The sequence below is a fragment of the Amblyomma americanum genome, chromosome 1 (assembly GCF_052857255.1).
Source record: "Amblyomma americanum isolate KBUSLIRL-KWMA chromosome 1, ASM5285725v1, whole genome shotgun sequence".
Classification (NCBI taxonomy): Eukaryota; Metazoa; Arthropoda; class Arachnida; order Ixodida; family Ixodidae; genus Amblyomma; species Amblyomma americanum.
Window position 1 is genome coordinate 375,370,728 of NC_135497.1, and position 24,031 is coordinate 375,394,758.

At 54.5% G+C, this 24,031-nt stretch overlaps 1 protein-coding gene across 1 annotated transcript in view; it reads left to right on the top strand.

Moving 5' to 3' along the window:
• The first annotated feature begins 1,380 nt into the window (after window positions 1–1,380).
• Window positions 1,381–24,031, top strand: part of LOC144115670 (uncharacterized) — a 106,370-nt gene continuing 83,719 nt past the window's right edge. Inside the window, exon 1 of the mRNA XM_077650126.1 lies at window positions 1,381–1,957. Coding sequence (XP_077506252.1) covers window positions 1,408–1,957 — 550 coding nt within the window. The 5' untranslated portion in view covers window positions 1,381–1,407. The remainder of the gene's footprint in view (window positions 1,958–24,031) is intronic.

Here is a 24,031-nt window from a genome sequence, read left to right on the forward strand (position 1 = left end):
GCCAAGGTTTCCTAAGTCCTCGTGGAACTGACTAACCACTTCTTATCACTGTTAACTGCCATCTCGGTTGTTGTCCGCTAACTATCCTGCTAAAGCATCAGACAACCACGTTCGATGCGTTCCCTCTGGGTGCAACTTTTCTAAGCCGTCACGGTTGATGTAAATGGGCCAGCTCATAACTTGCCCGCGATCACTTTTTTTTTTCTCTTTTTCTCTGATTTGACATCCATTCAGCCATCCATCTAATATTCCGTTCTACAATCGATTCCTCCGTCCGTCCGTCCGTCCGTCCGTCCGTCCGTCCGTCCGTCCGTCCATCCATCCATCCATCCATCCATCCATCCATCCATCCATCCATCCATCCATCCATCCATCCATCCATCCATCCATCCATCCATCCATCCATTATTCATTCATTCATATGCAGTTGTTGTCATAACCTGTTTCAGCTGACAAAAAAAAACAAAAACGAAGACACGCTTGCAATCGTTCAACATCTGTTGAGAAGGCAGTTGCATTTTGTTGTTACGGAAATAAATCCGCGGCTTTTCGCTCCGTCACCCCCTTGGCGGGCGGGTCACTCTGTCTGCATGTCTTTATGTGCACTGCGCACTACTCTATTCGCGGAGACTTCGTTCCGACTCCTTATCACGTTCTACTGGCCTAAGCGCTCACTACAAAACAATAAAAGAAGCAGCCAACTGCGGTAAAGGATGCCAACATCTGCTGAGCTCGCATCTAAATAAATAACAATGAAGCTTGCGGATGTTCGGCGGACAATTCTGCGGCTCTTGTATAATTCAACTCACGAACAACAGAAGCCTCGTGCGGTCGATTACCTCTTCACTGCGGCAGCCGCGCACGCACATTTCTTCAGCGGACAGTTTCTTCGCACCTTCAAGTAGGAGCTCTACTTTGATTCTAACCTTGCGAATTGTTCTGTCCGATCGCTATTTCTGGCCCAGGTTTCCGGAGCGATCATGCTTCCGTACAGAGAGGAGACGCTTTCACGGGGAAACAGCGCTGACGAGAGAGATGCGCGGTGGTTGTGCATCATCGGCGAACGTAACGGATGCATGACTCACGCCGCTGTCAACCGATCGGTCTTTATCTCCCCGCTCGCCGTCTGTGGCGTATCTGCCGCGCAAGTTCCGGCGGCAGGTGCCCGCGGAAACAGGACACGCTGCGCGCGCAGGAGGAGACTCCGACAAGTGTCGCGAACATGTGGGCCTCCGGCGGCGGCCGCACGTGCTCGGCGGGGGGGATACGCCGCCGCCGGGATGCGGAGCAGAGATGCTGGCAAGGAGCGCCGCCGCCGCGGCGGCGGCGCTGCGGTCGTCTCGGGGGCCGGCGCCGCATGCCCCGGCGGAGTCCAGTCGGCTTCGCAATGCCGCCCAGGCTGCTAGCATGACCCGGCCTCTGCCGCTGCTGCTGCCCGTGGTGCTCGTGGCAGCGGCCGCCTCGGGCGCGCGCTGCCCGCAGGACCAGGACCGCTGGGACGCGAGCAACAAGGCGCTCACGGCGTCGCTCGTCTTCCAGGGCCGCCTGCTGTCCAAGTCGGAGGACGCAGTGGGCAACCTCCTGGCGCGCTTCCGCGTCCAGAAGGTGCTCAAGCCCATGCCGACGGCGGGCCTGCGCCGCCGGCAAGAGGTCGTCGTCGCCCTGGTCAAGAGCCGGCCGCCGCCCGTGCACCTGAATCGCTCGGCGTCGCGCGCCCCGCGCCGCGACGCCCTCAACGAGGCCCTGGCGCCCCGCCGGAGGACCTTGTGCCCCGTGTCCGTGCCGCAGGGATTCGTGTTCAACGCACGTTACCTCGTCTACGCCAACCCGGTCGCCGGTCGCGCGGCCCGCCGACTGCTGCTGCCGGCAGCCGCTAACTTCTCGGCGGCCGCCACCCCCGATCACTACACGCGCCGCGCGGGACGCGCCGTCAAGAAGGTCGTCTGCAACGGATGCGGTGAGTCTCCTTTCCTCAGCGACCCGTGAAAGGCGTCTTGGCCCGCCGTAGTCGCACGTGAGTCTGCGTTTCCTCCTTCGGCCACTGATCCGTGTCGTCCCGGCGACGTCCTCGAGTCACCCGGTGTCAACTTTTTCGGGCGCGCTAGCCTAAGTTAGGACCTCTAACTTAGGCTATCGCCTGCCGCCATATTTCCTCCCTTTCTTACGCCCGCTTTCTGTGCTCGGCGGTGCCTTGGGACATCCGGCTGCACTTCTCGCTCGAAGATTACAGACCGGGGGCAATGTTGCATGAAACTTTCTACTCCGCTTTGCACGCTTCTGTGGAGAAACCTGCGGAAGTATCTACTTATCCACCCAAGATGCGCGCCTCTGCTATGCCTGCGACCCTTTCTTTTTAACCCTCTTTACTTCATGCAACGAGTTCTCAAAACCGCCTCATGCTCCAACGGTGCACAAACTATCCTCGCCAAAAAGGACACCTCAACTGTAATCCAGTAGGGGGGAAAATTGCTAGAAAGGTATAGGCGCACTAGCAGGTCGAGCAAAATGGTCTCTCCAGAAGAGAACACTCGCTGCTCCGACGTGCGACCGCCTTGTTGGGGTTCTCATCGTTCCCTTAAAAGGCTACCGAACGCTGTGTTCCCCCGCCTTGTCGGAATGCGTGGCCCCGTGTCAACTGTAAATTGCGACGAGGAGAAGTGGGCGATAACGGCGGGCCGGCCCGTAGCTGGTCGGCGTGGCGTCGTGCAAATTCCTGGCGGATTAGCGTGCGCGACGGGAATACTCCGCGCTTTGTTCGCAAAGATAAACGTCCCGCCGAAGAACGCTAAACAGATGCTGGAAGAATGCGGTAATGGCCGCTGCTTATTTAGGAAAGAACGCTCTTTCGGCCTGCTGCAGGGCTTGCTTAGGGGGCTCAAACAAAAGGTATCCGCGGGACGGCTCTTTAAACTGCTCCCAAAGAGCGCTGACGTGAGCGGCGGCTTTTTTCACAACCCGGCTCTTTGGAGAAGCGCTTTGCAACTCGCGCGGCCGCGCTTTTTCTTCGGGGCCTGCGTGAAATGGATACGTTCCTTTAGCCTCTTTCGCTCCTCTGGCTCTTTCTTCGGGGTTCGTGGCAAAGCATGCGTCTCCGCGCATTGACGCTGCCTGTGCTAACGAGCATCGCTGCTGTTTCTGCTCCCGCATTTCTCCATTCTTCTCCCTTTCCCGCGCGCCTTAATATTTGCGACCGTTCGGGGGATGCGCTCGCCCGGCGTTCTGCCTCCTCGGGAAAGAGTGAGCGTGTGGTGTCTCGTGTGCGGTCTGCTAGTCGCTGCGCTTGACGACAGCGATTCAAATGCACGAGTGGAGAGGGAAAGCGATAGAATAAAAAAGCACAGTTCTTCCCTGTGCGCGTTGACGTCCGATGAATGTCGCGCAAGCAACGTGTTTCTCACAGCCTGCTTGGTCAGCGCCAGCAAAAAAAAAGAAAAGGGCCACAGCAGCCGGTCATCTATGAACCGCGCACAGTGATGAGGCTTCAGTGCACACTAGCTCCGTCTGGACGGCTTCCTCTGATTTACACTCAAATTCGCCTTTTTTTTGTTTGCGAAACACATCATGGCAAGAAAGTGGATCTAGATCAAAGCGCAAAATTCCTGCGCGTTTGGTTTTTTGTGTTGTCGAGTAATCAGGTGGAGAGTGCGCATATCTTTCTGCTCCTCACACGACGGCTGAGAGCCGCCGGACGTTTAGTTACTACTTGGGCAGAAAGAAACCCACCACGATCGTCGTCTATTGCGCCGTTAAACGTCTCAACTGACTTTTCGCAGGGGCACCCCGTCGCAAAATGTTCCACCAAAGATATTAACGCTGTGGAGGCGCCGACTCATGCGTCTCAAAAATAAAAAAAAAACTAGTAACAGTCCGTACAGAAAAGCGTACGCTTTCAAGCGTTTCAAAAGCAGGTCCAGAACCGAAGTAAAGGTTCCACAGCGCCTCTATGAGCCTCTTCTTGTCCTGGTCATATCATAATTAAAAACCAAGAACTCAAGGCAGAAGGCGTACTGAGTTCCTTACTGTCTCTGCGATTCGACTCGGCTTTTTCTTTCCAAGCGCGCCAACAGCCATTCACAATTTCCGCGTGAGTTACTTACAGGGTATGTATGAAGGCCTCTAGAAAATGAGTCTGCATGAATGGCTCACAAGTGACCCGTCTACGCTTTGCATAAACATGCACTTTACAAAGGGCATCACAGGATTACGGCTCTTTGGCGTTGTTCTTTTTTTTTTTATTGCCCTCTAGATGTTTGCGTTCGATTTGCACTTTCTGTGTAGCGCTGCTACTTTCTTTACGTATATGCATAATCGTAAGGTGCGGCGTCACATTTTTCAGCTTGCGCTATTCTTGCGTCGATCGTTGTAACCACCGAAATCACTGTAGCAGTGCTTTGCCTTGCGCATTTTATGATAGGCGCATACTTTCAGTGTCTGTTTTATTTTATCCTGTCATGTCGCCAAAGAAATACAAGAAATGGAAACAGTGAACCGGAAATGGCAGTCACAATAGACTCTTATCGACGGCACATCGAACACGTCTTCTTGCAGCGCGTTATATCGGCACACCGGGTTTTGTGCAGTCGTCGGGTGTGCAACAAAGCAGCCACTGCGATGCAGATTCACTGGTGCCCTGTCGGTTTGACAAATTCTTTCGACAGGACAACGCTGCTGCGCTCCTTCGACACCGTGACAGACTAACAAGCACAAGGATTCCCTGTGGTTCGCCCACTCGGTTCGCTTTCTCGACAGTGGCTGAAAAACAAGTTTTGAGCCCGACGCAATGCGCGCCGCACAACCGTAAGGTGGTCTTTGCAGAGTTACACTGGTGTAATGAGGCGGAGCTCGCCAACCATTCATATAACAGGAATAAATAAATGGACTGCAATTTCTTATGCGGAGCAGAAAGTTACGTTACTTGTCATTACGATTAATAATGAAGAGTCTGATGATACGTCAAGCCGGAACTGTGCGTGAGCTTGCCGCGGGTGCCCCCTTCTACCCGTAAACCCGTCATTTGTTTCGTTTTCGCATTTCCAATAGCGTCGTCCCTCTGGGGCCAATATCGCACGGTCTCCATTTCAGGAGGCCAACAAGCGTGGCTTATCGTTCCTGACGGGGCGGCGCCGTATTCGGCGATAACCCGTAGGCGCCGAAAGAGCCTCAGCAGCATATGTCCGCCGAGTGATATGGAAAGTGCGGCTCGTTTCCGAGAGCGCGGTTTCTCTTTCTGCTCGAAATGAGAGGCAGAGAAGCGCTGAGATAAATACTGATTCAGAAGTAACAGAGATGTTTGACTGCCCCAATGGGAACTGGCTAGTCCAGCAACTAGATAGACGCTGTAGAAGTGTGTTGGAAATCACCGTTAATCAGAAAGGGATGTCAACTGACAGAAAAAAAAAATAATGTGTATAAATGAGGGAGTAATTGCTTATTAGCATGCGCCCAATGCGCAGTCATACGGCTGCAAAGGAAAGCTGTACCTCGGCCCAGGGCGGATTTTTAAAGTAGCATGTTTTCTGTGAAAGCCGTATATCTTTCCTTTGTAGCCGTACGGCGGCGCTTGGGTGGGTTGCAATGAGTTATTAGTCCCTTATTTAAAATCTACTCCACCTTGGGGTGATCCCCAGCACGACGTTGGATGAAAATCAACAACGTGACGAAGGGTGGAGAGGTTGGCCTGAGTGACGTCCCCGGCCTGCTACTGGGGCAGAGAAGGGGTGTGAAATAGCAGCGAAGACGAGAGGCGTTGATGCAGCATTGAATGTAATCAAAAGAGATGGTACAAAGGAATGGATCAACGGGAGAAAGCACGAATCGACCTTTCCGATCCCGAGAGTATCGCAACTGGCAAGCCGCTGTATGCGAAAGTGACCTGTGCGCCGATGAGCGCGCGTGTCTGGCGCTGAATGGGAGTCGGGGACGCCCGCAGCGCGCCGAAGGCCTGTTTACCGGATCGGCCCCTTGGCAGAGGCCCCGACAGGTCTGCCGCGTGACGTTCGCTGTCGCACTGTTCTCGGCGGCGCCCCTTCGTCCCGGAAACGGCAGCGCTGTTAACTGCCGTCATACGATTGACCTTTCGGGACGCCCAACCGGAAGGGAAGCAGTGCGTCGCTTCGTGCACGCGGCCGCGTTGACTCGCCCCGTGCCCTGAACTTCCCGCGACAGGCTTAACGGCCTCCGTCAGTGTCTTACTCTCTCACGCACAAACCATGCAGCAGCTTCAGTTGTTCAGAACGGAAACGAGGCCTCATCGTGGCGAAGATGCGGCAAGAGACGCCACCGCAAGCTTCGGGCATACATCTCTCGCTCCCTTCATCGTCATCCCCACGAGTAGTGGCATTACCTGGTTAACTTCCCTGCTTTTCCTCTCATCTCTCTCTCTCTGTCTCTCTCTCTTTTTTCCTTCTTCAGCGTATATATATGCGCCATGCCTGCATTAAAATTCTCTGAAGGTTATTCTAACGCCCTGTTAGAAAGGCGCATTTAGAGGCGGCAGATGAAGCTGGCGTGTGTGCTCGTCATTTTAAACAGCGTCCATTTATTGTCCGTCTTGCTAGCGCACCCGCTTAGCGTCACCAGACGAAGCTTTTAGTCTGTGCTGCTTACAACGAGTCGCCGTTATGACGGCATGACCTGGCGCAAAAATGGAAAGCATGCGCATGAAAGTGTAAATTATTTCGTTCATCGTCCCGAAGCCAGCCATGGACCACGAGGAACGCCGTAATGGAGGGCTCCGTAATAATTTGGTTTGGTTTATGGGGGTTTAACGCCCCAAAGCGACTCAGGCCATGAGGGACGCTGGAGTGAAGGGCACCAGAAATTTCGACCACCCGGAGTTCTTTAACGTGCACTGACATCGCACAGCCCACGGGCCTCTAGAATTTCGCTTCCATCGAAGTTCGACCGCAGCAGCCGGGATCGAGCCCGCGTCTTTCGGGCCAGCAGCCGAGTGCATAACCACTCAGCCACCGCGGCGGCTCGTAATAATTTAAGACTACCTGGTAATGTGTAACGTGCGGCCGGCATCGCAGGTCGCACGGGTTCCACTTGCGCGCTGCACCTCCACGGAAACGCGGTGAAGTGACACAATGCAGTTGGATGGTGCCATTCGAATACTGCCGTTGGATCGTGTCGCTACTCGGTGCTTTCCGGATGTTTTTCGTGCATCTACCTAAGGCCTTTTTTTTTATCGTGGGTGCGTAATGCTTTCAAAGTAAGGGAGCCGGATCAGGGGGTGTTGGGAGGGGCAGGAAGACAGGAGTAAAACGTTCGAAAGCTTACCTTATTTTTGCGCCACGGCTATGACTTAAAGCTCTTAAATTACTGTCGTCTGATCCCAAATTGCGCATTTGCTAAACCATTTAGCGGATGGAATTAAAAACTCGATAGTTCACTCCACTGTTTACTACCACGCGCAAATGGAAGTAGGCCTGACGCTTCAGTAACGGCAACGTATGCAGCGCAACCATCTTCCACAGCGCCGCAAGGAAAGGCGCGCGCATTAATAGTGCAAAAAAAAAAACAAATAAAAGGTCAACAAGCATCATCTGCGTGCAACCGCACCCACGGATGCGCGAGCGATCCGGAAAGCTCGCGGGACATGGGCAGCGAGGCCGCTAATTGAAAGTTTCTGCAGGAAGGGGGCTTCGCGGTGAGTTTCCGCCCGACGACTGCGCGCGTCCTGCGCATGCGGCGCTGTGCGAGAACTTCGGTGCCGTCCAGCGCCTCCGAGAAGGACTCGCGGAGGCGCAGTAAATCAGTGCCTCGAATCGCGCCTTTCCGCTCTGGCGGGCCCCCTTCTCCGATTGCGCGGCTCGCAGAGTGGGGAAAGGGGGGCTGATTCAAGCCTTTCGTCGACGTCCGGAGGATAGGAAAGTTATATCTCCCTGCCTCTTTCACACCTCGTTCGCGGCGGGAGGGCCCGATAGACAAGAGGGAGGAGCTTAAAGCGCGCCGCCGGACGGAGTGAAGAGGGTAGGGGGGGGTCAGTCGAGGAGCCTCCCTCAGCAGTCGGGCTTTTAAGGGCCCGAGCGCTGTTTGCTAAGTGGCTCGGACCGCGCGCCGTAGCACCGCCGCGGACCGGAGAGACATCGTTCGCTTTAGAGGGAGCAGCCGCGCGGAGAGAGGGGCCTCTCCGGAAATAGGAACCACGCGGTCGAGCAGCCCCGCCGCGCGACGCTGCTCCGCGGCAGCAGCCCGTTCGAGCCGCGCGGCACCGCTCCATTTTCCGACTCCCCGCGCGCTCTGTGGCGCGAGCCGGGGCATGGACATCGACATCGGCCGCGTTTGGCAGCAGCGAGAGGCCAACGCGCCCGTCCGTCGCGGCCACGAGACGCTTCCTTCTTTCTGCAGAGACAATGCGCTCTGCTCTCCCTGCATGTTCGCTGGGCCGCGGTTACTACCGTTCCGTGACTGAAACCTCGGCTGTAGCGGTCTGCAAACATGTGCTCACTGGAGTATTTATTTAACCGCGCGCTGCTCTGAGTGTTCCCGTTGTCGGTTACGTGGTAAGAATAACTGAAGAAATTCGCCCGTGTTTTGGTTCTCTCTCTCTGCTCCTTTCCTTTCTCTCTCACCTTCGATGCAGAGGACCGATCCCTGCACGTTAGAGCGTCACAGCCCGTTTCTCACAGCCATGTGACCTCTGCGCACTAACAGAAAGGAAAAAAAAACCATTTAAGCCTAGATAAAAAAGAGCCGGTTACGATTTTTCACAACTCTCCAAATAAGCCGGGTGCTCAAGTGCGAGAGACAATGCTGCTAAGTAGCTGCTAATTAACGAGAAAGGTATTTTTTTGCTACCTAAATCATGGAGCTGTAGTGCCACGAGAACGCAAAATTATTTACGCGTGCGATTCTAGAAGAAAATAGTAGAAACGACATTACACTGCGTCAAGGCGGCAAACGTTTCCACAATGTCTACACGACGCATGCGTAGAAGCAATAACAGCTTCTCCTATTAGAATAAATGGCGGCTGGCAGATTGGCTCGCAGCTCCGCGACGGCGGCCTTTGTCGGCTGTAGTGGGCCCGATTCGAGCTCCAGAGGCTCTTTTACGTACACGAGGCAATACCTGGTGAGACGTAAAAAAGAATCGACGCTCTGTCGGCCTACAGATCGTTCACTGAAAATCATGCTCCAAGGTTGAGAGGCAAACGGTAAACTGAATGCAAACTCCAGCCTACTCCCCGCCACGCCTTCAGCATTAACTTCGTCAGGAAGCGGGAGAAAGGCCCCGAGTCCCCCCGCAACAGACTCTTGATTTGTCCGCCAGAAATTAATCGCAGAGCACTCACTTCCTTCCGACGGCGCATTAACGTGTGCAGTTTTGCAAGGCATCAGGAGTCATGAGGACGCACACGTTCACACCTGCGTCACTCTCGCGCCGAATGGAACGGGAGGAAACAGCGTCTGGCACCTTATGAAAAGCATCGCGAGTGTAACAGCGGCAGAAGTCGCTCAGGTCCGCGCCGCACCATCGCGACAGCATCGCCGCGCGTGTATTAGTAGCACCGTTTGCGCGGCCGCAGAGCGGTAGCTGCGCTCGCCGCCGGGAGGAGAGAGCGCGCAGTCAGCGATAGCTCACACTGTCCGCCGTGCGTCTTGGGCGCTTGCCGCGGCCGCGTTTGCGCGAGTGGCGGCGCGCGACGCCGCCGGTTATTGGCGCTCGTAAAAACGCTGCGCGCCGGAGTGAGTGTGAGCCTCGTATTTCTGCGCGTGGGACGTCCGCCGCCCTGCCTGGTTGAGCGCCCGCCCCCCCTCCCCCCACCCCGCTTGTGTTTTTTGTTTGTTTTTTGTCCCGTCTCCTTTTTCTCTGGGCGCGCTTGATGGGGTGCCTCGGAAATTGGCGATGACTGCGCCGTTCAGCAGAATCTACCTTCCAATTTGGAAGCGCAGATCGGACACTTTCTCTTAGCGCCGGGGCGAGAAGCAAGCAGAGAGAAGCAAACATGGGAAAAAGCGCCGCACTGGCGGCGAGACTCAGCCGGAGTCTTTCCGGTATAGCGACAGCGCGCACTCTCCCCCTCTGCCCTCCCGCCGGGTCCCTGCCTTTTTCCAACTTTTCCCTCCTCTCCCTTCCACTTCCCGGGCCGACGCCGGGGAAGCTATTTTTCGTCTCGCCAGGAGCATGCGAGGTGTCTTCTCCCCGCTGCCTCGGAGCCGCTGGAGGACGCGAATCGAAGGAAAACGCGTCTGTCGCCACTTATAAGCTCGGCGAATGACCCTACTTGGTGATCGCCATGTGTCACCTGGCGAGGGGGGCAGACTTGGCGCACCCCGGTGCCAGCCGAGGGTCAATCCTTCGAACGATAGCTGCAGTGCCCCCAGCTGTGTTGTCGCAGTGCTGACTGGGGATGTGCTCCGGGAAGGGGAGCGCCTCTCGTTCTTTCGACGCCTGATGGATTCCGTCGTTAGCGAAACGACGCTTGCTCCCTTCCGCATCCCTCTTCATTTCTCTCGACGGGATAGTTGCTTCTTTACTAGACGCCTAAGGGTCGCGATGCACCCAACAAGGTCTTCCCCGAGGCGTCACTGCAGTCTCCGGGCGTATCCTTTGCGGAGAACGCCAGGCTCTCGGGGCAGAACCTTGGCCGGCGGCGTGCCCGGTCCTTGTAGTGCCTGGAAATCGCCCAGTCCGTGGCGCACCTGGCGATGGCTGTTGGCGCCGAGTGTGACAGCAGGTGCACACACGCATCCCGGAACCGGATGGGGCCGGTCAACGACTCGGTCACCCGTCGTCGGCGTGTCCGAGCGAGAGAGGGGCGCGTCGCCTTTGTGCGTGTGCCGCGCGGTTACTTACCGTTGTCTTTACGGCCTCTTACTCGATTATTTATCGCTTTGTCCTCGGTGGTAACGACTTCCCCCTTAATTTCCCCGACACCGTTTTTATAGGCCACGCCTGGTAACGAACCGGGAGGAACAATAGGCGCTGATGCGCCCCCTTGCGACGCGGACGAGGGAAAATCAAAATGACCCAAGATGCCGCCCCCCCGGGAGGCGCATACAAAGAGCGGCGTTTTGAGCGGAGCAGCCGACGGGTGATATATTAATTGCAGCCCTTTCTCTCGGCCGCCGCTTTCTTTTTCTTGCCGCAGGGGTGTGGAAGGAGGAGGTCTTGTTTCTGCGGCGCGCTCTAGTTTTCTTTCACGCCGCCATTGAGAGCCGTGTGCCGCATTGCTTTGGTGGTTATTTATCGCGCGGGAGGTTTGTGCCACGTTGAAACATTAACGCTACCCCGGCCTCCGGATACATAGCCAGATAGAGGCGAAGCGCGAGCGTTGTAAATCTAGCGCCATCTGCTGGATCTAGAATCAATAACAGCGGCGCTGCCGCCCGCCGACATGCATGCCCCTGACGTTTCGGGTTCGTCCACCGGGCGGCACGCTCTTCTGGAGCGGGGCCGCCTTTCTCGCTGTTTTGTGTGCCCGGCCTTTGTCTCCTGCCGCTCGTGCATACGTTAGGAGGAGGGGGCCCGTCTGCGCCTCTGACGTCACACGTCCACCTGGCGCTGCGCTTGAACATCGGGCACGCGCTCCGCGGAGAAAGGCCTGCCAGGCTTTTTTTTTTTTCCCCTGCCGATGTAGAGACGCTGGCACAAATTGCAGGCTGCTGCTGCTGCTCATGCGCAGTGACGCGCCCCGTCAAAGCTGCAGCTGAGCTGACGTACAAAGCGCCCTCTACGCGGTGGGGAAAGGTGCGCCGGTCCAGTGTTGGGCAACCACAAAACGAGGCCTCGCTAAAGAATGATGTTCTCCGAAACTGCAGCGGAGCAGTATGGTGCGTCTATAAATGTGAGAGGTTAAATGCCTTAGTGGTGTTATACTGGGCGAAGACTCGCGTGACGGTGAGAACTAGCGTGGCCGGCTTTTGAGACCCAAGTCGAAGACCATCAATCTGAGCGCTGTAGTCCTGGTTCATTTTTTTCCTGCATGGGAGTTCCCAGAGGTCCCCTTTTCCTACCTGTGGAGCACAAAGCCCCCCGCATGCAATGATTCGCCAACAGCCGCGTCACACCAGTAGCGCACCGGGATTCTCGGGGCGAGCCGCTAATGAGCCCTCGCGGGGAAAGGGAGCGCCTCCTCGTTAGGCCATCTCAGCGCCGCGTAATCCCTCACGCGGCTCCCCTAAATGCGGCCACCCAGAAATGCTTGGAACAAGACGAATCGCTTTCGTTCCGGGGCGTGGACGAGTGGCGGGGATTTACCCCATCCCACCCGCAATGAAGTCATCTGGGCACAAAGAAGTGTTTACTTAACTCCGCGCGCCGACTGTCGGCGGCCCACCGGTAATAACCGGATCGGAGTTTCCGCCGCCGTTCGGCCGGTCCTCGGCTCTTTGTGGCAGCAGCCGTGCACCGGCGCTGCTCCCCCGAAGGGGTGCGCCGGCATTTCCGCATGTATGGGCACGGTGCCGCCACCGGTGCGCTCACGCATCGCCCCGCGATGATGATGACATCTGCCGCTCTTGGCGGTCGTGACCACCCTGCAGCGGCGGCTGTCGGCACCCTCTCCGCGAGGTGTCGTCCTCTGCGCTCGACTCAAAGCACCGCCGCCGGCGTTGTCAGCTCATTCGCCCCGTGGCAGCCGGTCGAGTGACTTAAGCCGTGACGGCGTGCAGAACGTCGACTGGCGGCCAACTCATCGTTCGGCCAGGCGAAAGCGCTCTGTGGGTGGACACGTACAAGCTGCTTGCTTTGTGCGCGCGCGTACGAATTTTCCGTTTGTATGGCCTGTCGATGCCCAAACTGCGACATGAAGCCGATCGTGCGTCTCCTTTTTCCTTTCTCTTTTTCCGAGTAAAATTACCCGTCGCCGAATGCCTGCCTCTCCGTGGACAGGCAATAACCTGATAGCCTTCTAGACCCACGTCAGTTGCGTGAGCTTTCGTGTCGGATGGAACGAAATTGTTGAGAAAACTGTCCAACCTGGCTCTAGATTTAGCAGAAGGCACGGCCTTTGTCAAAACTCGAGAGCCTGGGTCACGCCGTGTGGTTTGTTGTGCAGCACCAGCGTTCCAATCTCCTGAAGGTAAGAACATCTCTGGGTCTGTCCCCTCCAAGTTATGGGTAGGACTTCAGAGGGTGCTACAACGGCTTAGAAACAAACGCGCCTGGATGAAGGCCGTGAGTAGGCTTCGAGACGATAGTCGAGATTAAAGACATTATTAGCATCGCCAAATTTGTATTCAGCCATTGTTTTAAAAGCTGACGAATATCGAAGGCGCCTCAGAAAACGTCCTAATTTAATCTTCATCACCGCAGCTGGACAATACGATGAACAACAGCGTGATTAAAGCGGCAGAGGTTTCGCACCTTGTGGAGGGGGATCTGGATAGACTTGGGGACAGTCAAGAAATCGCTGGATGCCCAATTGCTACATCCAGGGCGGAGCCCCTAGGCGATGACAAACAAGCGAGAGCAAAGGCCTGATGTTCTCCGCATACCCGTGGCACGTTCCCGACCCCTGGCTCTTGATTTATTATTTTGAACACCTATTTAGACAGCGTCTGGCGTCATTTCCCAAGCAATTTGCTCCCGCTGATGCTCCAGGGACGCACTGCGAGTTCCACTTTACGTACGCATCTCCGCCGCCGCCAAATGACATCGAGAGAAGAGGCCCGGATGAACACGCCAGCGCCGTATTGCTGGCTGCAGATGTCTTCGAAAAGAGAACGATAAGCAATTGGTGATGGCTTCGGAGGCTAAAATACAAAAAAAAACGTTCGTGGTGAACTTTCGGCGCACATTGAAGAATCACAGGTGGTCAAATGAATCCGGACCCCTCCAATATGGCGTACATCATACAGCCTATACGGCCTTGCTTTGGCACATGAAGCTCCACGAATCATAAATCACATGAGATCCTTGAGCATTAATCACGAATCAAGGCTAACTATTAAGCAAAAAAATACGGGCGCTTGTTTTTCGAGCTCCAGTGGGTGGTCAGCAAGAACGCCATTAGCGAGGTGCCTCGAACAGCGATGACAAATTACTCGCTTCCAGCAGCAACAATTCTAGCCAGCGCGGGAGAAAGAAGTCAACTGTGCCTCACAAGCGGCCACTATGTGCAACAGTTGCGCACCGAAGCCGTGCCGCAGCGCGCGTTGGGCACTTGGCCCCAGGGAACGCGGGGTGCACCAGACCGACCTCCTCTTGCGGCTGTGAAGAAGGGGCGACGAGCAGAAACTACCACGACCCTCGTTGCGCGAGCAGAAGGTGGTGGTAACCCATGCACGAGGTGGTAACCCAATCTTGCCGGCGGACTCTGCGGCGCCCAGCAGGGCGGCAGCACCATGTGGCCGGACGCAATTGCCTGCGGGGTGCCGACCGGGCGGCTTTTAGCAGCACTGGAAGCAGCGGCGGCCTTTTTAAAATACGAACGTTCTCTCCCCCCCTCCTGCAGCGCCGTGCATGGCGGTGGCGGCGAAGTTAAAACGCGGAGAAAGGCCTCCGGTACCTCCGGCGAGATAAATAATTCGCCCCTGGCGGCCCCTCTTTTTGCTTCTGTTTCGCGCCGGGTGCGAATGGGTTGTCGACAAGGCCCCCAGACGGGCGGCCATCGAACGGAATGCCGCCGCGCACCGGCGGAGGCCCGTCGCTCCCATTGGCCGAAGAGTGAGGCGTGCTCGCGCGCTGGCCAATAGGCGGCGGCGGCCCAGGTTTCTCGCTGCCCGACACTCGTGAGCCGCGACTGCACGCGAGGGAAGAAGCGGAACATTCTTGCAACCTCCCTTCTGCGCGGCGGCGAAGACAAAGCTGTCCACTGTGACAGCGGCGGCGCCTGCAGACTCCCGGGGCGCGCGTGACGAGCACAAAAGCATCTGCGGCGTGTGCTGACCACTTGGGTCGAAACGGAGCAAGACGCGATGCAGTAGCGTCGGATGGCCGGTGTTGGTCGCGACTTAATTTTGGCGGTCAGAGATGGCTTTTCGCTCAAGCGTTCCTTGGTTCCGAGTTCCATGCTCTCTCTCGTGCCCCATGTACGATCCGCATTCATACTGCCGCTGTTGGTCCCCTGTACGATGGTGGATAATGGCAGCGTGCGTGGATGGATCATTTGGAAGCTACGGTATACCGTAGTGCACTATCAGTTGCATGACTCTAAACCAGTCCATACTTTTCGCTGTTATAGGTAGTCGAAATTGTGTATGTAAACCAGTAGGAGGACTACTGTTTTTGCCTCGACAAAGAAGACAGTCATTGACATGTAGGGGTTCACTGAAGATGGAAATTAGGATTTTTTTTTCTTCAGGTAATCGTGCGTTGTAGGAGCTTTTAAGCGAAGGGAGGTCGTTTGGCACATGCAAAGAACGCAGCAGCGAATAGTTACAGCGGTGTCTTGAACAATACCTGTAATGATGAAGATCACGAGTTTCCGGTGCCTTTCGATTAGTATCCTGCCACCGTAGCACCAATGGTAGCAGCAGCCGTCTTCGGTACCTCCATACTTATACAGAAGGGATCCGGTGGTGGTCGAGAGCCTGAGCGACTCTCGAGGCACCAGTAAAAACCTGGCCCGCGTCGAAGAGTCCGCTCTAAGCCGCGACGTCACAGCCTCACCCTTTTCGTCCTGCCTCGCATATTCGTGACCGCAGAGTAAGAAGCGACGCCAAGAATGTGCATGCGCTCACGCATAAGCGTTTGAACAGTGACACAGAGAGCGAAGACAGCTTGTTTTGGGTACGATGATAAATCGCGAACGAGGAGAGGCACAGGAGCTTAGCTGCTCCGGAGGGGTGGCCCCTCTTTCCTCACACCGGAGGCGCCTCTCTGCCTCTAATCGCGCGTCCCCTTCCCCCCGCAGATAGACACCGCCGCGGCGGGGAGTTTTGTGCTCTCGGCGTTGATTCATTATTGCGAAATGCCGCTCGCGGCGCGATATATCCGCGCGCCAGAGATCCATCACAGTGGCGGCCTTCCTTTCGGGAGGATGCGAGGCTGTGTCAATAGAGGGGGCCGCCGCCGCGGAATAGAGCCGTCTCCGCCGGGGGGCCGCTACCTGTCTGGCCCCTCGCGAAACAGGATTGCAGGCACAAGAACAAAAGTAGTGGGGCGGCCCTGCAAAATGCTGTTCTCTCACCCGGAGAACACGAAAAAGATGACGCCGCGGCCGGGTCCATTAATCACTCAAAATTACGATAATCGGCCGATTGGATCTTCCTCGGTGGTCTGCCCCGGCGGCTCGCTCTCGTGCCTGACCCCCATCGGCGAGGGGGCCAGCCGCGTCAACTGTCAGCCGCGCCGGACGCTTCCTCGCGCTGCTGCTGCCCCTGCGAGCCCGGAAGTGACAGATGTCTGCGTCACGGCGTGCCTTGAATTCGCGGATGAGGCCCTGAAATTGTGCCTGTCTGTCGGGCTGGCCATCGGTCGCCGCGTGTGACGTCACCGCGCCGTCCGCTGCTTGTTCAAGGGCAAAGGAAGCGCGCGCTCGCTCGAGTCATTTGTGCGAAGTGTGCAGAACCGCAGCGCTGTAGCGGCAAAGACCATAGATGCGGTTGCACGTCACGTCGTGCTCGGTCCGACTGCCCTTGGAAGCATGCCGTCTAGGTTAATTGCCCGGACATCAGTCGGGTGGTTGGAGCTGCTCGCTCAAGAACGTACTAGCTAAAATCCCTGAGAATGGAGTAGTGTCTATAGCGTGCGAAAAAAATCACAAATGAATCGCAAGTGCTATCGCATACCTGATAAGATATGTTGCGTGAGTAAGCCATCCGAACAATAAAGATGCGCCTTAATGTGAGTACTGCATGCGACGCCTGTGCTGCATTCGACAAAATAATCACAAAATGGGTCTGCTATCCTGGAGCGCAGGCTTTCTATCGTCGCACCAATGGGCGGGCACGGCAGCAGTCAGGCGAGATGCGTTCTAGTGAGTGCTATGAACAGCGCTTGTTACATGTTTTCTATTTTTCACAGCACGACAGCCAGAGTTTCCTTCGGTCGATGGCACCTAAAGCTACTCCTTCTTTAACTCGAATTTCCGAACCCTGGTTAGTCCCATACTTCCGCACTCAGTACAAACTCCAATCATTAAAACACCATCTGCCGGTCTTATTAAACAAACACAAACGGATAGTCTCCAAATCCCCAAAAGAGCTACGAGTACACTTTTCACAGTTGTAAACGAGAAGAATCGATTGTTGCGATAAATCTTGCAGCAGGTCAGTATTTTCTGGTGCATTCTACTACACAGTGTTGTGATGGATGTTACCGTACTCTGTCATCAATGTCTGCTGCCGCTTTGTAAACGGCTCCAGGGCCCAGTCAAGTTGTAGGCAGCAACTTTTAGCCCTGGAGACCGCCCAGTATTCTGGTAAATAGAGAATTGAATTGAGCTGAAAAGGAGATTGCCCCATCGACACCAAGCTATATGTCAAGTTTAAATTTTGTTAGAAAAAAAAGCATAATTTTGTTCAGAAACTATGCTATCTCGGACTGTAATAATAAAACCTCAGCGCTATCTTCGCCATTAGACTTTAGGAGCTCCACTTGTTGGGAGATGGGGTTCCTGCGCACGCACTACGGGGCTTCTTCTTCCACAGTATAGTGTATTGCGCGGGGCAGTTCACGTAGGGAAGCTATCCCTCGGCCGGATGGTCAGCCTGCAGGGCTACGGAGGAGGCCAGGAAAAGCGATCCCCCACGGTGGTTGCCGACTGCGAGACGGCCGCCAATAAGCGACGCACTGATGACGCCCGCAAAACAGGCCTAAGTGACGCTGACAGCAGTGTTTGTCCGAGGGCCGCAATCCATCAGGGGCTCGTGACAGGGGTCGCACGTCTGCTGCGCGCTCGACGCGTAGACGCGCGCTGGCGGCGCTTGGAGGGCCGCCGCATCGCGCGTTGGGCGCAGTCTCACAGCCGCGCCGATTATCCTTGATGCGCAGTTTTCATTCGCTACAACGCTTAAGCGTGCCTGCTCGAATGAGAAGAAACCAAGTATCGGTGATTTTGTACATTACTTTTTTTATGCCTCACGTGACCTAAACACGCCCTACACGTCACAGCCATCGTTAGGTATACGAAAGCGAAACAGCATGAGAGACGCATTTCCATGATAAATTACTTAGCTGTAGTATAAAAACGCCACCTGGTGGTCCAAGTGTTCTCATGTCTTTAGCACCTTTACAGAGAAGAAATCGTGCGACTAAAATTAGTCGTCTGTAGTTCTTTAACTGCCTGGTGGAATAACGGCACCCCTATAAAATGGGCGACACACTTGCATCTTGGGCTCGCGTTTTTTTTTTTTAAGTAACCAAGGGCTATGGGTCCGGACTCCGTAGCTGACCGACGTTGTTCGAGCGGACAAGTCCTGCTGTTGCCTGCGAGATTTTCCGTCTTCTTAAGGTACAGGTGCATGAACGGACCGTCCCGGGTTCTTGAGCGGAAATGAGCGTTGGATGCGGCGCGGCCGTTTAGCGCGTCGTGTGTGCACACGTATAGCGGCACAGTGTTTGTCATGAAAGCACCGTCAATACTGAGTGGGCCTGGCGATTATTTGTCTGAAATGGCCAACCGACGCACCACCATGACTATGGCATATATGCAACGAACATCTTGGGCCAAAATTGGATATCAGAATGAGTGACTACAGTAGATGCATGTGCGGTCCCCAACGCGTCAGGCCTGCGGAAGGAGACCGCGAGCGATTTTAGTGACATATGTGATCCGAAATGGTGCAGTTCTTTTTTTTTAATTTTTACAGAGCGCATACGAGCCCGGCCTGCAAATCCAGAGCCCGCCGCGCTCGCACCCCGAAAATACGGCGGCTGCGTTTCGTGCGCGCATCAATTAGCTGGAATCGGCCGGGCTTGAGTGTCCGTCGCGTGGACGTTGGGAGCGGGCTCCCTCTGCGGGCGACCGCCGTCGGGGCTCGTCCCGCGGCCCAACGAGCGGCCGGCTGACAGGATCCCCGAGCGGGCGGAACATTGATTGGCGCGGCCGTGATGGGATGCGGCCACCGGCGGAGAGGGCATATATCTCGGCGCGCGCGCGATGCTCCCTTTGAAACCGCCGCGCGCGTGCCCCCGACGACGAGGCAGCGGAATTGAAAGCGGCGGCGGGGCGTGGCGGCGGACAATCCGCCTGGCTGCTTGCCACGCGGCGCAGACGGGCCGCTGAATAATCTCCGCCGCGTCTACCTGTGGCAACGCCTTGTGAGGCCAACCGCGCGGCCTTGGCGGAGAAACGGAGCGCCGGCTTGTGTAATTTTTAAAGCGGGACCTCCGCGCCGCCGTCGGGAAGGAGGGGAGGACCCAACGGGCTCATCGACGACCACCGAGGCGCGCGCCACCCGCGCTCGCGACCCTCTCCCGCTAAGCGCCACGGAGTGGGCAAGAATGCATGCGCAGGCAGCAGTCGCGACCACTGCGCGCGATGCTCGCAGCGATTTCGCCAGCTGACGCTTGTGCGCTTTAGCGCTTACGAAGGGTCACAGCGTCCGAAATTCGACGCATGCACAAGCAGGTTTTGCAGTGGACTATATCTCTTTCGCGTGCAAAAAAAAAAAAGGTGGGGGGGGGGGGGGGGGGGGGGGGGCTCACGAATGCTGCCCACTTCGTTGCCGAAAGTGACGAGGGCCGATGTGAATCGTGTTTCGCGCTCTTTCGCTCTTTGGACAGAAAGGAGCTGCCGCGTGCCCAGTTCAGCACTACGGTTTGAGAATCAGAAACAAACAAAAAAAGAATGCTCGAAGGCCGCGTATGTGATGCTCATGATCCGTATTATTCGCTGTCGTGCATTAAGAAGCAAAGGTACCACCGAAGCGAAACTTGCTCGCCACCATGCCGGCCCCCCTGCAGCACGCGCTCCAAACAGGCTGCAGCAGACGAAGCGGTTGTGCAGTTACGAACTAAATCGTCGTTGCACTAGCCGGCGCCGAAGAATTAGCGACGCTCGCACGCCACTTCTTAGGAGCTCCACGGCTCTATTGCGCAGCCTTCGAGGAGACTGCAGAAAGAGAAATACACGATTGCAATCTCGCAGTTGCGCCGTTATCGCGAGAATCGCTACTTCATTTGAACGCGCCAAGCTCTGGCTAATGCACCGTGACTTCGCGGTAGTTGCGTGCATTACGTATACGAGCGCTGCGACTCGAGAAATCGCTTCTTCCCGCTTGTAAGCGGCAGTGATTCTACAAACTTATTTTCTTCGAGAGATATATCTGCTGTTGGAGTGCCTTGCCTCTTTAAGGTAGAGAAAATGTGAGTCGAGCAGCTACAACGCGCTTGCGGCTTTCGCCGCTAGGGGAAACGAGGGCAGTATATCCTCCATAACCGCCGCTCCGTGCAATCAGTTGTGATTGGCGAGGGTCACTTTTCGCGGGGACCTGACTAGACTTGCTGCAGTCGGGGGTACGCGGTTCGGTGGTATACCAGGTGCAAAGCATGCTGGAGAGGAGGCTGGGCTAAACCTCTGTGGCGCCACCATGACTCCAGGTACAGGAGTGGGGCCAACACAGGTCGTTTCTTCGCCTACTAAGGATACGTAGGAAAGTGACGGGCATTCGTTTGCTTGACAATCGCATAAGCATTCCCACTTCTGGACATCTTTTAACTCTTACAATTCTGCAGTTTTGTACAACAGTGGCGTGTCGCTGAACCTCTCATATCACTGGGGTTCCCATTATAGCGCTGATTGACCCGTGTATGGTCCGCGTGGTATGCCGACTGGCTATCGAGAAATGCAGTCCAATGGCCTCCATTACAGGTAGCGGTAATGTTGAGATACTGTGCACGAAAAAGCGGAGACTGCTTTCGGTCTACACAAAAAAAAAAAAGGTAGTAAGTGCAGCAGTTACTAGCTCTGACTTCGTTTTACTACTTCCTTACTATTTACCTCCCTCTTCAAGGTATAGTTAGTAAAAGTAGCCCTTGCTACCATTTTACCATGGTCGCTAGTTAGTACCTAGTTAGTATAACCGTTCCTTTAACCATAAAATAATGTTAAAGAATATAACTGACACAGACTGTCGTGCGAATACGTTGTTTTTGCAATTAAACATTTCTGCAGGGGTGTGTGGTTAGGTAGACTGAGCTGCTTGGTATACAATCTCAACTTCATAATTAACGCTGGTGTCTTAGCTCAGCAGGTGGTAGCCACTAGCCCGTAACTGAGAGTCAGGTTTACGGAGTATATAAGACCGAGAAAGATTTACCTGTGCAAGCGAAGTGGGTGCGTCACGTGTGTCTGGTCCTTTCTAGTTTCTGCTGTTCTTGCATTCTGCACCTTTGTGAATGCCCGGTCAGGTTGTTTGATGCCATCACCTCGCATAATTTGTACATGTAGCGCGCAGTAAGCCTAAACCTAAGTGTGAGATTTTACGGCCAGCACGCTGTGATAGTTCTGACTGGTTTCGGGAATAAGTCGAATTGATCATGCAGCTTTTTTTTTTATTTTTCCAGTATGCACAAATTTAGCAAGCCACGCCAGCACATGGTAGGAAGAACCTAGCAACATGGGCGAAAAGTTTCTGTCCGTTTTCTTCATAAATACTACTAGCTTTTTGTTTGCGACTGTAGTGCTCTTCACTACCTTCTTGAGGTAGTAACTGCCACTAATTATGCTTTTACTGCCTAAGAAGGTGGTGCTCTGTGTGACAAATAACTGGTTAGTAGTTCTTAGTGAATTCTCCGACCTTTTTCTTAAGAGTGTACTGCATGCTTCCCTTTATAACTGCAGCCAGTGACTATATATGCAGCGCCGCTCGCATGGGCTGTCGCGAAGGGGTCAGAGGGGGCCAGAAGAGATGACGGATATATAGAACGCTTCACCGTATATAGGCGACTAGTAGTCGGGCAAAGGAACGTCCTGTGTGTACCGCATCGGTTGCAGTGCTTCGCTGTTGGCTCGAGCAACCAAGCTGGCGGTCTTTTATTGTTCTTTGCCGTGATTATTATTATTATTATTATTATTATTATTATTATTATTATTATTATTATTATTATTATTATTATTATTATTATTATTCAACCACGCACTAAAGTGTTCGCTGGCACGTTTTTTTCACGTTCCAAAGGAAATGACGCGCAGGAGGAACATGCGGCAGCAGCCACACGTGCGCCGTATTAATTGGACATATAAAATAAATTAACCGACGTGTTTCAGAAGTGGCGATTAGGATTGTCGCCTAATTAAGCAATCTGCGTACTGGGTGCGGGCGGTTTTGGACTGTGCCAACTCGTTGAGTGAACTGTTTGGCGGCAGAGAAGCATTAACCGTTTGTTCGAGAGTGCGTAAATGTGGTCATACACAGACCATAGAGAGCACCCCCCCCCCCCCGCAAAAAAAAAAAAAAAATCCGGCTGTATAATAACCGAGTCGTACGGCATTGTTGTCTGAAACAGAAGGGAAGAAATGACCTCGAGTTCCTCTGTTTTGTCGAGAAGCAAGATAATAGGAGAAGCATTGTAAAGAAGGGCGTCCGAATGAAACTGTCGGCAGCGCTGTCATACTAATAGGCGTCAGCTAGGCGGCGCATTGGCGGTGCGGAGCAGCACATGTGCTCTCGAGCGTTCTATAGCCAACACAGTGAATGATCGACGAGGCATCATTCGTCAATCGGCGGACTGGGCCGATCTGCGAGACACGCTATACGCATCATCAGTGCAGATTCGGAGCCGGAACATGAACATACTGTCCCGCAGGGCTTCTTAATTGTCGTTTTGACCGCGTACAGCACAAAACACATCAGAAGAAGGCTTAGTATTTAAATATCACGCAATACGGCAATCAGTAGACTTCGTCGAGAGGAACAGATCTGCTGATGGAGTATAGGTCGCCTATAAAAATGCCCGTACGCAAACGTGGCTTCGTCAATTTCTCGCGTATGCAGACTTCGCTCGGTGCCGGCATGTGAGATTAAATGTTTCTGAACAGGGTCGGCCTCACTCGGCCCAGCAAATAATAAGAAAGGAAGAGAACGGGCAACTGTCGGAATTGATGGCAGATGTTATCGTAGCCAACTGACGATCCCCGTGAATTTTGTCGGTAGTTGGCGGAATGAACCTGCATCAAGTTTTAGCTTCATTCTCCTAACCACAACTTAGGGAGAAGACAAACATTGCCACACTTGGGCACAACGAACAGCCTACCACACACCCGTTTAGAAAGTACGAACCCATAAACAGCACATTACGACGTGAGGTGCAGTACGAGTGAACAACTGAGCCTCTCGATTTTCCGCGCCGATTTGTTGTCCAGTCCCAGACGGGCCATTTTCCAATTTTGTCGGTTTTGCGACGACGCACGCGAAGTTCTAAAGGCTGTCGGTGCTCTGGCTCAAGATGTAAAAAAAAAAAAGAACTATTGCAAAGTCTTTTTTCAACTATCTTAAAGAGCTTTCTCTCTTCTTTTATCTGTCATATATCGGCGATTGTTTCTCACGAGTTCCGTGCCTCGCACTTCTTTCAGAAAAAAAAAAGAAAGGTTTTACTATGGACCAGAGAAATTAAAAAAACGCAGCTACGTTTCTGTCTTTCGCGCGCGCACCAACGCACTTCTTGAAGCGTTCTCGGGAAGATCACGGCCACTTCGAATGCCTACGCGAGTTCTCGTTCTAGCCCCATTTCGCTCTGCAGTATACGGCTACGCATGCCGACGCCGTCCAGTTCATTGCACCATATATCTACAGGTGGTCACGTACTCGTCGGTTGCGCCAACGGCTCAACGAGACACCTATCAGCCAAGCCACGTGCTTTAGACAATGTTTGTGGTAAGGGGCGATTTAGTGCCCCATTTGTTTGGACGTACAGCATTAGCCGACATCGCAATCAGCGACTGCGGTCGAAAGGGGACCGCGTTCCTTCTTTTCTCTTTAGGCCTCGGATAGCCTTTTGGACAAAGCCGCTCACACGTGCGTCTACAAGAAGTCAGTATCTGGCGAGACGGATAAGACAATTTGAGCGTGCCTTCCCCCCCTGCAAGGTCGTCCAGTCCCCCTTCTCCTTGGTCCGTCCTCGGAGCGTATGACAATTCGATAACCCCCCCATACCGGTCCCTGTTAAATTGCCTCCCCCATAATGCACTCTTTCGGG